The 14317-nt window shown below is 39.1% G+C and overlaps 1 protein-coding gene across 1 annotated transcript in view; it reads left to right on the plus strand.

Annotated features, from left to right (window-relative positions):
- Positions 1-10280: 10280 nt before the first annotated feature.
- The window catches only part of DOK6 (docking protein 6), a gene marked incomplete at both ends in the record, with an annotated part of 234919 nt that continues 230882 nt past the window's right edge, over positions 10281-14317 (plus strand). Inside the window, one exon of the mRNA XM_079533609.1 lies at positions 10281-10346. Within this exon, the coding sequence (XP_079389735.1) occupies positions 10281-10346 (66 nt within the window). The remainder of the gene's footprint in view (positions 10347-14317) is intronic.

Consider the following 14317-nt stretch of genomic DNA (forward strand, 5'->3'; position numbering starts at 1 on the left):
GCATAAAAGTCAAACCAGGTAACATGTAAGAAATGCATAAGAAATCATGAGAAGAATTCTTCTATTTTATCACTCATGTTACTTCAGGCAGCCTTCTTCTATGTTTAAACTGACTGATTACATATTTAAATTAGGATTTAAGGTCACTTCTTTCTTACTAGTAAGTTCAATGTATGCTTTAAAGAGATCAAAGTAATGTCAATTGAATTATGCATTAGGATAACTAATGTTCATACTTGGTTCTCCTTGACATTAGGCACTGGTTAAGTTAAATGCAATCTGGAAGAGAGTGAACAAGAGCTTTTTCCCATATCATGGCCTTTGGGATTTCCTATGGTTCAAAAGAATTTCCTCTGCTCCTCATGAATGCACAAAGGTCTTGCTGACTCTTTGCCTATAGATTTTTGGAAGACTAATAGCTTTTGCTCTGTCATTCCAGAAGGAAAAAAAAATGGTAACAGAGGTTTTTGGAGTGGTCTTTCATAGAAAATATGACTTAGGAAATCCTAAACAGCAGTAAAACTGAAAACAGGCATAGGAAAAAAATACAACATTTTAAAAGTAATTTTTAAACTGATTTTATACCAATATCTAATGCACTGCTTCTAACTTCCTAATCAAAAATTGACTCACAAGCATGAACATAAAATACTGCTCTGCATTTGCCCCATGTTACTTGGGTTACAATGTGAAATGTGTGAAAATCAATGCATGTATAATCTTATCTCTATCTTTGCATGTAATCCAAGGACAATCAACAATTTCCTATCAAAAATTGTATCATGCAAAGCAACTAAAGGCCACACTACTGAGCACTTAGGAAAAGATGCAGCTTGAGGACTGTGCAATCCATCTGAATTCTGACATTTCTAGAGCCACCTTTCAGTCCTGTTCCTTTGCCTGCTCCTGTTGTACTGCAGTACTTGCAGGCCATTTGATGTGGTTGCTTAACCCATTGCTTAGCACTTAGGCTTGGGAATGAGCCAGTGCGGTTCTGGCACATAGCCAAGATTTTTTCCCAAGGAACAGAAGTTAAGAGAAGAGAAATTTCGTCTTTTTTTCCTCTCTATTGAAATGTGAATGTGGTTCCATGAGCAGAAAAAATGCACTTATTCTCACTAACTTCTGTCTTTCAGGCTCTACATTCTGCAGCAAATAAAAGAAATGTGAACATTTTAAAAAATTATTCAAAACAGAAAACATTAGACATTTTGAATATGTAAGCCCTTACAAGCCATTAGTACAATATTCAGAAAGAATTTTCTAAACTTAGATTTTGGCACAAAGAATAATGTGCAGTTCATTATTAAAAATAAACAAACAAAAAAGCATTCAAAAACTGATGAAAATGTGTTTCTCTTTAACCATACTTGCAGAGAGGTCCTGTTTGATCCATTTTTCTGAAAGCATCTTTGTAAAATAGTCTTATATCCCATGCAAAATTACAAGGGAAAATCTCCTGCAACCTAGAGAGAAATCTTTACGATAAATGTTCTTCACTATCTTCCCACTTAGAGGTCACACTTGAGGGACTACTTTTTTTTTTTTTTTGGCAAGTAGATGGAACTATCATTTTACAAGTTATACACCAGTATATAACTAGTATTGTGTAACAATTGCTGCTTGAATCAAAGCTGAAAAAGAGATAGTATTTTGGCTAAATTAGAATGTTCTGGTTGTTCCTCAGGAATCATTCAAATTGGAAATCAAATGCCAGACACTTTTAATAATAGTATGGCTATATATTACAATCATAGCTGTTCTACATTTATTATACATTTTCTTTGTATAGCCAGTAAAAAATTATAACCTAATGCATTACATACCATATTTATATAATGAACATAAAAGGTAATAATTTATGAAGGATACAGTGAAGGAGTTTGAAGGTTGTCCTCCAGCGCTCTCAAAAGAAAAATATCCCTGGGATCCAAGTGCCCCTATTTTTCCAGGGCCCTGTAAAAGAAAAGAAGGTAAACAAGCAACTAATTTAACTGTAATGAGAGAGGATGCTACACTTTTGTCTTGATTTCTGCTTGGTTAAACCTGTGTCTTTCCTTAATAATTTATGGTGACCAGTTAGAAATGTAATCTAACCTACCTATCAGGGTTACTGTGTTACCCACATGGGACTGCTTTCCTGTTCACCAGGCTCTGAACATAGAACATATGATCCCATGTCCACCATTAATATCTATTTCTCAAGTTTTGGAGGAAGTCCATGAAGGCTGTAACTCAAAAAACTTTATGTTCCTCTTCTTTTCGAACTTGGAAGCTTCTGGTAGTCATCTCAAAATGGCATGGAACTGATAGAAGATAAATGAAATAATTTGTAGCAAACTTGTATATTTATTAAAAATTGCAATCCAGAAAATATGTAAGGATATTTACCTGTGCAGCCTGCTGTATGGGGCCTGCTTTTGCAGGGGGCTGGACTTGATGATGTCTGGAGGTTCCTTTCAGCCCCTACAATTTTGTGATTCTGTGATTCTGTGATCTATATCCATACCAATATATTTTTTACATAAATTTCTTTTCCAGAAAAGGAATAATTCAAAATTTTCTGTTGTTCTTAGAGCGCAGATTCTAGATTCAGAGGAAAAAGAAAAACCTTAATGTTTAATAAACAAAATATTTGCCGGAAATCATATAGTTGTTGTAATTATCTCATCTTTGAAAATAATAATCATGCTTGCTTCTGATTAAAATAGTCATATTAAAAAGGTAAAGCCCAGATTATCTATGGTGGAAAAAAAAATCAAGCAGAAAGAACAAATACTAGCATCACCTTCTAATAAAAATGATAGGCAAGTAATAGCATATCTGACAGTCATAAATGATAGGCGCAGAATTTTCTATCAAATCACTGTAGTAGTCTGAAAATACATTTAGTGCTCCGAACTGATAGTTTCATGGAAAGTACTCCTTTCAAATTACTGTCTTTGGAACAAAAGAATGAATTAGGTGCCCAGATTTGTATAACTAAATTGAAGCTATAAAAAATTGCAGTCAAGCAACTCAGTTGCTGATGGATTCCTGGATGATTTTTAAACATTCATAAAATGTTTAACTCCATTTTATAGACATACACAACAGTTTTATTGCACTGTTTGGGCATGAAAACAGATAACAGTTCTATTATAAGGTACATTTTGGACCCTGCTTTTATTTGTGCATGAGCACATGCTTACACACACATTTTGAGACAAAGGAATGAATATTAGATAATATTTTCTCATTTGGCCTAAAATATCATAAATGGTTTTAAATGAGATAAGACAGTAATTTTTCAGGAAAATATTATCTCATCTGAAAAGCATTATTTGAACAATTTGTCTTAGAAAAATATTCTCGTACTCAATTTTTCTAAAATGTCTATCCATTTTTTGATAACTTCAATAGTTCTATACAGGTGAAAAAAGCTGTGGTAGCTACTTTAAAATAGCATTAAACATTAACCTTGAAAGATTAAGAATTATCTATTAGCTATATACATAATACCTTTATTATATTTGAATATTTGCAGAAAGTCAGAAATCTTAATATGAAAACTTTTGACAAACTATTCAGGCAAGATTAAATAAGTCATGAAACAATACACATACATGTCTGGAGTTAAGCAGGAGATTATATCTGTTTCACATTGTACATCCACCTGTTGCCTACTCTACATGATTTTCCAAGACTTTTCAAGGTTGGCACTCTATTTCTCACTGGATTTTAAGACAGGGTCTGGTTAAGGCTTATAAAAATACAGGACAACCCTCAATTTTCAGATCCTACAGAAAAGCTCATGAAGGATAAATTTCCTCATGAGCTCTACTTCTGTAAACCTCTATAAGTCCCCATCCAGATGAGCCCTATGAAAGTTACAGGTACTGATAATATCTACAGGATATCTCTACAAATCTGACATCAGTTTGTTACTAACAGTCCAGATACACTCACACAAATTAGGAGTATGCTCCTGTTTGGGTTTTAGTATTTCTAGAATGTTCTCAGAAGAACAAAGCTTTTATATAGTTTTATACTTTCCTGCAGGAGATCCACTGCTGCTGGATTTTTAATCAGCTTCTTTGTGAACAAAAGCAATGAGTTTTAGGTTGTTATGAATTTATTCTTTCTTTCCTCTGAGCTGTCCTAGCCACAGTAACAATTCACCAACTGCCTCCCATGATACCTGGCCATGGCATAAGAAGCTTGTGCGGTATATAGTCCAAAGTGTGGCCACTGAAACTGGCAAGGAGATCAACACTGAGTATGTGATGGGCAAGGTTTACTTGATTTCCCTTGCTGATGGGACTTGTTGCAGTCTTTATTCTCAATCTGCATTCATTTTTTCACAGAATTTCTAAGCTGCTACCTACCGCATGGTTTTCTATTTCCATCATATTGAGTTGTAAGGTTGTGTCAAACTTACGAGGATCTCAAGGATGTTCTCAAGAGTGGTCCCTACTTAGACATGCTTCCCAGTATCTTCCTGCATGTCCAAAACTTTCATTACTTCTTTCCCTCAGATCTCCACAGCTAGTTCAGACAACTCAAGCAGAGGTACACCTCTTTGCTTAGATATTTTGGGCATGTTTGGATGCTGGATGTTAAATTTTGCATTTCCCTTGTCTTAGGGAGAGGATCGCGACAATACAAAAAGAATGAGGCAACAGAAGGTGTGATGAAGACTAGTGTTAAAAGTAGTCATATTTTTTTCCTCAGCATCTCAGCAACATTCTGTTCCTCTTTCTATTAGGTTAAGCTTTTTTTTCATGTGTATAAATCTGAAGACATACTCATAAAATCCTATTATTTATCGTATTAAAAAAAAACAAACATAAAAAGAATACTAATCTTTCCTATATTTTTTCTGTTTCTGAATATATTTTAGTTTGGAAGTGAAATTATCTTTTTGACTCTTCAGAAAAAAAAAAAAAAAAAAAGATCAAAACAGATTCAAAGGTTATCTAAGAGAATAAAATTGGTAAAAAAAAACAGACAAGTCAGACAAATATCCTAATTTCTCTCTGGGAAGGGAGTGAACTTCAAAAATAAATTGTGTTTATAATGAGCTTGGGATTATATTTTTTCCACTGTAGTTCTTTTCAGTATAAGCAGATAATTCTGATAATTTTTAGACTAGAAAGGCACAGAAAGTATGAGGCAGGAAAGAGAAATAGCTTATTAATGCCGGATTTCCATGGTGGAAAACAATGAAGAATCAGAACTCAAGTTTGTCTTCAATAGAAGGTGTACTTTTCAAAGATTCAACTTTTGAGTTTTTAAAGATAGTTATCATTGAAAATAATTCACAAGATGGGATTTTGTACTCTAATAGTTTTTCTGCAGTGTTTCTGAAGATTGTTGGAGTATCATACATAAAATTGAAAGCCTGATATTTTAAATAGAGCACTTACGTGGTATTCACCATGTTTCATGCTTAGAAATTGTCAGAACCCAATCAGAAAATTATTCTTTTAATAGCTATGTATATTTTCAGGAGTATTAGACTTAATGGGCTCTCTAAGGTTTAGCTGCCTTAATCTGAAACATTATTTCTCCCATAAGTAGAAGCAAAGCATCTTATTCTCGGATGCTGCACTTCATAGTCTAATAAATCAGCTTAGGCCATTAAAAAAGCCATTAGTAAAGCCAGTACATGTACACTTTTAACATCCTTTGTACAGCACATTGCTTCCCTGAAAAGGCCTAGGACAGACATCTGGAGAAGGTAGTACCTCAGTCTGGTGCAGTTACCTCTGAGAGACCATATCTGTCAGGACAGAGACTGTCAGCACAGTTACTGGGGCTCCAGCCATGTCCATGTGATTTCTTCTTCGGGGGCAAAGAGCAAAAAGCAAATATTGTGCTTTGCATCAAGAGAGTCTCAGAGGAGTAAATATTTTGTTCTCAGTGACTCTCTGATAGAAGACAACATTTCCTTTCCAGATCTTCAGAAACAGACTAAATTTATAATCTTTTTATATCACCTTTTTTTTTTTTTTTTTTTTTTTTTTTTTTTTTTAATTTACCTTTCTGATATAGGTCAGAACAAAACAGTCTGAGATATTAGCCTGCCTGTTTACCTTGTATTTGAGGAATGAAAGCATATATGTGATGAGTCTGGATAGAAAGCCAGCAATAAATATGCATGCCTTTTTATGCAGGAACTAATGGCTTTGCTATTTGCAATGCCCATGGAAAACAATAGTTTTTTAATATTGTCTATCTGAGTGATTTATGTTTCATGCTGGTTCACAAAGGACTCTGGTTAGTATGTGATTTATGAGTTGAAGTAAAATAATTGTCTGAAGCCTCGCTGAAGGTAGGCTTCCAAACATTAATAATACATTACCTAATGCTTCTTTCTTGGCATTGCCTATGCAAATTTCTATTATCATAATAAGAATTACTGTTTATTTTAGATTGGAAATAGCTTTAGGTGGGAACATGTTTTTTGTCAGATGTCTTGATTACATACTGCCAGTTTCCCGATAATATTTTAAACAGAGGTTCTCCTTTAGACTCAGCTAATACTGATGAGGGAAGAAGGGAGAAAAGTGGTATTCTTTGCTAGAATCAGAGAGAGGGATTTGCTTCTGCTCATTTCTGACAAGAGTGGTGCAAGTCCCTCTTGGCTGGAAACTGAATACTGGTGTTAACTCTCAGTGGAGAATCATTCACGAATCCATGGGATGCAGTTAGTCTTGAATATATATCCTGCAAGAATTTGTTCCCTTTGTGAACAAGTGCAATTGAAATAATTTCATTTAAATGAATTACATTCTGACAAGGGTGAATGGCAATACATATTGTCTGTCCAAAATTGTATTAGTCTTGATTGGACTTTGGTTAGATAGTTAGAAATTAACTTCTCTGTTTGAAATACTTAGGATTTGCTGAATAATTTCTGTTTTGAAATAATGACTTCACACCAGCAGGAGTACTAGAAATAATCTTTTACAAAGTATATAAGGCTTAATTCATGGCAATGTATTCCTCACAATCATACTGTCTTTCCTGCTTCTTCCATTTGTCTCCCTTGAGTGTATGCCTTTTGAGTTTCTGAGAAAACTCCCTGAAATTTCCAAAGAAAAAGAGGGTAAAGAATTTTTCACTTCTGCTTTGTGAAATCTTCTTTCTGAATCTGTATACAAATACAATGTACATGTGTGTTATGAATAATTTCACAATATCACATTTGTGGAGAAACATCAAGGCAACTTCATGTGATTCAGAGCTATGTGTTTATGGCATGAGCTGCCCATGGGACCCATACGCAAACAGATATTTGCCTGTTCTGTCTGGTGTCATCTAAAGCAACTGAAAATAAATACCGGACAGATCATCTACTAAGCTCAGGCTGGATAGCTTATACTCTGCTATCCAGAATGTAGAATGAAAATGTTTTGTATTCCACATGTATTTTGTGTATCTCTTGTATTTTTATTGTAATAAAATAATAATAACAATAGCAATGACAACAATAATAGCAACAACAATAATAATACAGGTATTCATGCATGGATTTTAATGAAAAACACAAGAACAATAATTGGATGAAAATTCTGGAAAATTACTAATAGTTATACGATTACCTCTACCATCAAAACTACTTCTCATGGATTTTATACGAGTAAATATGCTCAAGAATAAATGGCTTATTATCTTTATCATTACTGAGGAGACACAAGCTCTGTTGCATTGTTACCTCTTATTGCAGAGAATGAAATGCTTAAAAATGTCCAGAAGTGCTGCCCCTTTTTGCATGGTATACAGCACAGTCTTACTAAAAACTAGCCAACCAACCAAACAAACAAAATAAAAAAGACCAAAATAACAATGAAACAAACAAAAATAACAAAACAAAATACAGCTAAAAGAACCCTAGTTTATGTCAATATTTTTAACTCAATTTAAGGACACATACATAAATCAATTTTTTGTGTGGCTGAGAGGTGATGATCAAGAGTTTAGGGACTGCATGTGAAACCAAGTCCACAAGATGAAATCTTTATGGGTTAATCTGTGAATGATACGTCTTCTCATAAGTTGATTGAATGGGATTATGTACTTTTCTGGCTGACAATTGGCAGGAAATTTTCCTGTCCTCTTTGATCCTTCAGGAGCTTTCTGTACTTTAAACAACCACTAGTCTTATTGTGAACAAAGCTCATGTTTAATACGTTATAAGGTGTCTTGAAATAATTCTCTGGTAGGCATAACTCTTTTTTCTTTTCTCTAAAATCTAAAATATTCTGACTTGACATATCATTGAAATAGAAATTAAGGAAGAATTCATATTCCACTCAAAGCAGAAGCTCAAGCACATCCCTTTGACATTTTACTAGAAATAGCTAGGAAAGCCCAAGTGTATATATGCTAAGCATTTTTTTCTGTGTCTATTTTTTTTTGGATGATATCTTTCATAAAGAATTGCATGGTTTTATACATATTTGTTCTCGGATAAAAGTAATGCTGAGTCTTATTCCTAGCAAATGTTCCAAAACACATCCCATCAGTTGCTAGAAAAGAGGACGCAGTCTTCCATCTCCCTCACCATTTACTAATTGACTGTGGCAAAAGAATTCAGAACAAACAAAATAATAAGGATTCTGCTGGTAAATTAGAATTTTCTTGGCCTAGAATCATAATTTTCACACTTGTTAAACTTAGATAGAAAGCCAACAGCAGTCAATGAAAATTCAAGAGCCTTTAGATCATAACATTAAGACTGATTTTATCCATCTATTTATTTATTTTTGTCAGTGAAATTCTGTTGAGAGAGCAAAAGGCTTTTATCACAGTTTAAAAAAAATATGGAAATCAAAACATCAAGATTTTTCTTTTATTTTCCATTTTCCCCATTCATGTGTATAGAGTGCAGTTACAAAGCTTTCCCTCATCATTCCAAATACCATAATCAGTTTTCTTCCCTATTTGCTGCAAGATTCATCCCCAGCAAGTTCACGAAAGCTTTGCTGAGAAAGTTCAATTCAACAGGTTTAATCTGCAAAAATGTTACAACAAAAACTTCACATCCTATTTGCTAAGAATATTACCTATTGATTTAAAATACCCAAATAAACCAGGCAAACTTTTAACTATCCATACATGTTTAGTCTTAGTGTGCTTTGCACGTGTAGGGATACAATGTATAAAGTGCTGATACACCAAACTTGAAGGTAGAGGTGCCTCAGAAAAGGATTATGTAGGATAATAACCTATGAAACTTTCATTAATAACCTAACTTCTTCACTGAGAACATTTATGGAGGGCATTTTCTCAGCACAACAGTAACACACCCACTCTCCTATCCATCATTTGTAGTTTTCTTTCCTCAAGCAGTCCAAATTCATTCTTGCCTGTTTTGCCCATAACTAATCCAAAGGCAAGCAGCTTCAGTACATTTTTTTTCCTGATCTCTTCTAACCATTATCTAGCTTGTTGGCTTTTATCTTTCTTTCAGAATTCATTCTTTTTCATAGATCCACCACAAGGAACAGTGTAACTAACGAAAGGCATGGCTACCGCTGCAGGGGGCACTGAGTACCTGTGTATAGCACCTCACTTTTCAAGTTTTTCATTCCCTACTTCTGTAGTTTCAATGTCTGTTCCATCCAGGTTAGCTGCACCGACGCGACATTCCAGCGTTCGGCATTGGGCACCTTCATGTCCCCTCGGACTCATGCAAGCACGGCATGGTGCCCCCCTGTGTCTGTCCCCACGGTTATGCCACCCGGGCACAGCCACCCGGCTCTCACAGCTCCACCAGCGGCCAAAGTCGACGAGGCCGAACCGAGCTCCTGCTCTCAGCCCAGGCTTCCCCTGCACAGGCCCCGGCCCCCCTCACCGCCTCCCCGCGGCTCCGGCAGCTCGCGGCGGCGAGCTGCGGGTAGGGCCGGCCTAGAGGCGGGCTGCGCGACCGCGGCGCCGGGGGCGGTGTCCCCGCCCTGTTCCGCCCGCTGCCCCTCCCGCTCCCCCGGCCGTAGGAGCGGGCAGCCGCGCAGCGGGGCTGGCAGGCAGGGCGGTGGCAGCCGGGGTGAGGCGAGGGGCCGGTGCAAGAGTCGAGGACCCTCTGCTACTGGGGCCGGCGCGGAGCGGAACCCGCGGGAGGAGCGCGGGGCGGAGCGGAGCGGAGCGCGGCCCCGCCGCTGCCTGGATGCCAGAGGCGCCTCGGGAGCCGGCGGCCGGCGGCACCCAGGAGGGCCCGGGGAAGGAGGAAGAGGCGGCAGAGGAGGAGGAGGAGGACTCCGGGCGCGGAGGGGAGGAAGCAGACAGCGCTGGCCATGGCCTCCAACTTTAACGATATAGTCAAGCAGGGCTACGTGAAAATTCGCAGCAGAAAGCTGGGGGTGAGTGAGCTCTCCTTCGCCGCTGGGGGCGAGGCACTGGGGGCGGCGGTGCCCCGGGTCGGGGCCGGCAACGCAGGGCGCGGCGACCTGCTGCTGCTCTCACCGCTGCTAGCGGCCGGACTTCGCTCCCATCCCCTCCGAGCTGGAGGGATGTGCTGCCACGGCATCTCGCGGCGAGCCGGGCGCTTCGAGGCGTCGCTCTCAGCCAGCGGCTCCGGGCTCACTGTCAGCGGGCGGCGGCGGGCGTCCCTTCGGCCCCGGGGCGCGCGGCACGGGCGTCCCTTCCCCGGCTGCCCCATTCTTTGTGGGGGCTTTGATGGAAAGAGGGCGGGAGGCGCCGGCAGGCTCTGGCAAAACTTTGTACGGGGCTTCTGCCCCCGCCCTAGTGTTGTGGGAAGGGGCCGTCTTCAGTCAGGGCGGAGGGGAGCTGGAGGGATGGGGCTCGAGGAGCTGGGGTTGCACGGGGGCGAGTGGCTGCAGAAGAGACAGTTCTTGTGGTTGGGGCAGCTCGTGGCTGAGGGTGCCGGCCGCTGGTGCTCGCCGAGTCTGAGGGCAAGAACGTGTTATCATTGAGTGCCACAAACGCTTTTGCTGGTGGGATGCAGCGAGCCTTGGAAAAGCACAAAGTTGGAGTGTGGTGTGTGCCGTGGGGCAGGGGTCAGGATCTTTGCAACTTCTGGTGTTCCTAGGACTTATCTGGTTGACCGTTCTCCTGCTCTTTGGAGTGTCAGAAAAAAAAGGAGGTGCAGGGAGCTGGTAGCTCCAAGGCCTCTGCTGCCTCAGACAGCTGCTGGTGTTGCCAGCAGTCCCAAGAGACTGGGCTCCCTGCAGGCTGGGAATCAGACCTGGAGAAGAGCTGGGGTTTGCCCTGCTTTAAGTTCACCTTGTTGTACTGTTGCTGGGTGTGTGGAGAAACCTGGGTCCCTACCTGATCTTCCCTGCAGCAAGGTGGGTTCCATCTCCTGCTTTCCCTGAAATGCAGTGGCCATGTGAAATCTGCCCCCTGCAAGTCACATACTGCAAGCTTATCACAGTGCTAATGTTTATCTCCTCCTCCCTCCCCTCCTCTCCAGGGCTGCTGTGCTCTCCTCGTAGACATAGCATGCAGGAAGGTGGGAGACAAGCTGTAAACTGACCTTTGGAGCACTTTCTTGTCTTGGCAGGGGTGTTAATGCCAAAAGAGCAAGGAGGAGTTTGGTCAGAGTCTTTAATAGAGCTAAGTTCAAACGTTTGAGAGAAGGTGTAAATCCGAAGAGAATGAGTGCTGCCTTTAATGGTTTTGCAACCCAGGATTTGCTCCACAAATCAGAATTGGTCACTGGTTAATTGAAGAAACAATTCCTGAGCCTCAGATTGTTGCTGGCAGTCCTCTGCTTAACCTTTGCAGGTCAGTCTTGTTCCAGCTCAGTGCTGCTGGTGGGCAGTGCTATCAAAACACCTTGGTGCTGTTAGTTGGAGACAGAGTCAATCTGCCTGATTTGCAAGTTTGTATTTGAAGGTAATTCAGAGCATCTGGGTGTGAAATGGTGTATGTGCACATCTCTATATATGCAGGTACTTTTATATACCTATGTGTATGATATATATGCAACAATTGTAGAGTTTACATTATGGTAATCTGCTGGCTTCTGAAAGTGAAACGGTGAAAGTGGTGATATTTCATTGTGGCACAGCTTAATGTGGGTAACTGCTTTTTTTTTTTTTTTTTTTTTTTTTTTTTTGAGTGGATATTGTTTACGGTCAGAAAGATTCTCATCCTTCTGCACCATGCAGGAGTGAAACAGTTCTTACAGCATCTATGGAGAATGTTCTGCTCATGATGAGGTGTGTGGGGGTGACAATTTTGACCACACAGCCTCAGGCGGGTGGTAGCATAAGCTTAAGTATGATATATGAGGATGCATATCTGAATCTGAAATAGAAAAATCTATTAAATACAATGTAAAATAGAGAGTATTTTGTAGAAAATAGCATCGAAATTCAAATGAGATGTGATGGTTGAAAGGTATGAATATGTGAGTATATATCCATAGCTAATTGGATTCTGGTGACTGAATTTCTAAATTAATGCAGTTTTTATTCACCAAGTGAAACATTAAAGGTTTCTATTTTTTCCCTTATATCTGTCTCCTAATGCAGACCTTAATGAATTATAGTAGAGCTGCCATTTGTAAGAGAATGCAAGGGATACAAATGTTTGTTAACAAATGAATACTTTTTAACCTTCAAAAAAATACTAAAAGGTGGGGAAGGAAGGGTGCTATGGGCTATGGAAGCTCAAGTGTGAGATCATTTTGAAATAGAATTCTATCTACGTGTAGAATTCTCAAGCTAGTTATGCTTAATTTTTACATTCTGGAAATTATTGATTTTTTTTTTAAATTTATTTTTGGGGGAGATAATGGTTACATCTTATAAATATTTTGATGTCTCCTGAAATGTAGATTAGAACTAGGAGAGCTGAGGTGGCTAATGCCAATTGTAGTGCTAGATTTGGGCAATAAAACTAATGCTAACCTTCAGGCTGGTGGCCAGCTCATGATGGAAATTCTTCCAGTACAGCTTTTATTCCTTTCTTGTTCTGTGTCTGAGGGAGCCCTGGCTGAGAATCAAAGGGAAGATGCTTCAATGTAATGCAGTCTGTGAAGTTCCAGGTATCGTTGAGTGACATAATAGTGGAAGGCAAAAGCAGGTAGCATATCGCATATCTTCTAAAGAACCTTGGGCTTGGGGTGAATTTTCAGATAGAATTTGATTTCCAAAGAATTTAGTTTTCAGAAGGCTTAGTTGTAAGGCTTCTTCTGTGTACCTTCCTTATTGATTTTGTACTTTGAGAAATAGAAACTCTTCATGATTTTGTTTTTCTTACAAGGTACCACATTTACCTTTGCCTTATTACGGCTATACCTTGCACTGGGTGCTTGCTACCCTGGCTACCTCCTCCCCATGTGCACTCAGATTAGATTTATATTATGAGCAAGTATGTCCAGCCAAAGAGAATGGGCAAGCATCCATGCTGAACTGAGAAGTCGGGACTAGGAACTATTTAAGATAAACATTTTAATGCACTCCACTTCCTGAGAGTCTAATATTTTCAGGCAAACTCTGATGTTCTGGTATTTCTATGTCGCTTTTGATTTGGAGTTGGATCCTCAGCATGCCAAAATGGGGGAGCGTTACCATCCCCTCCGTTGTTATTATGAGCTGCCATCTGCCTCTGCTGTTAGTGTCATGGCTCCTGCATGTTGTTAGGCTGGGAAGAATTATCCAGCCAGTTAGAGGAGGTATGCTGTCCTCTTACTTTGTTAAGCGTGGGCTGTATATAAAGCATATCTATGGTGTCTTGACACTTTAAACTTGCATTGAAATCTATGTAGTACCCTCTCTCGTATGTATACTAGCAATTCCTCTATGAAGATGTCAAACATCCTTGAAATTTGGAAGCTATAGTCGGTAAGGAGAGCTGTAATTAAAACATCTTTTTAAGATCCAGTTTCTCTGTAGCCCAAATATGCCTTTCCTTTCAAAGCTCTGGCATTCCTGCACTGTTTGATATTTTGCTTTTCTCTAATACCACATAAAGGAAATACCTCATTCTTGCAGCCATTACATTTGACCTGTGCGACCCTCTTTTGAAATAAATTTGATTGTAATGTGGTGTGCTGTTGAGATCAGAATAGGTCATTTGTGTAGTGTGGAATAGGACTGTACTGCCTTTGTTCTTTTGGAGTCTTTCATAGTTGTGTTACATTAAAATTCATATGACACAATTTTGTACTGCACTGGCTGTGCTCATAGCTGAAACTTTCCTGTATCAGATTGGAATCCCTTTGTTGTCTCTTAATAAACTAAGCTGCAAGGATTTCATGCCTTGTTGAAGTGCTGCTTCTTAGAAGAAAAACAATTTGATGTCACCTTAGGAAGTCCAATTAAAAATGAGCGTTGTGTCACTTCGATTGTCTTGTTATGAC

This window comes from Tetrao urogallus (genome assembly GCF_951394365.1).
Source record: "Tetrao urogallus genome assembly, chromosome: 3".
Taxonomy (NCBI): domain Eukaryota; kingdom Metazoa; phylum Chordata; class Aves; order Galliformes; family Phasianidae; genus Tetrao; species Tetrao urogallus.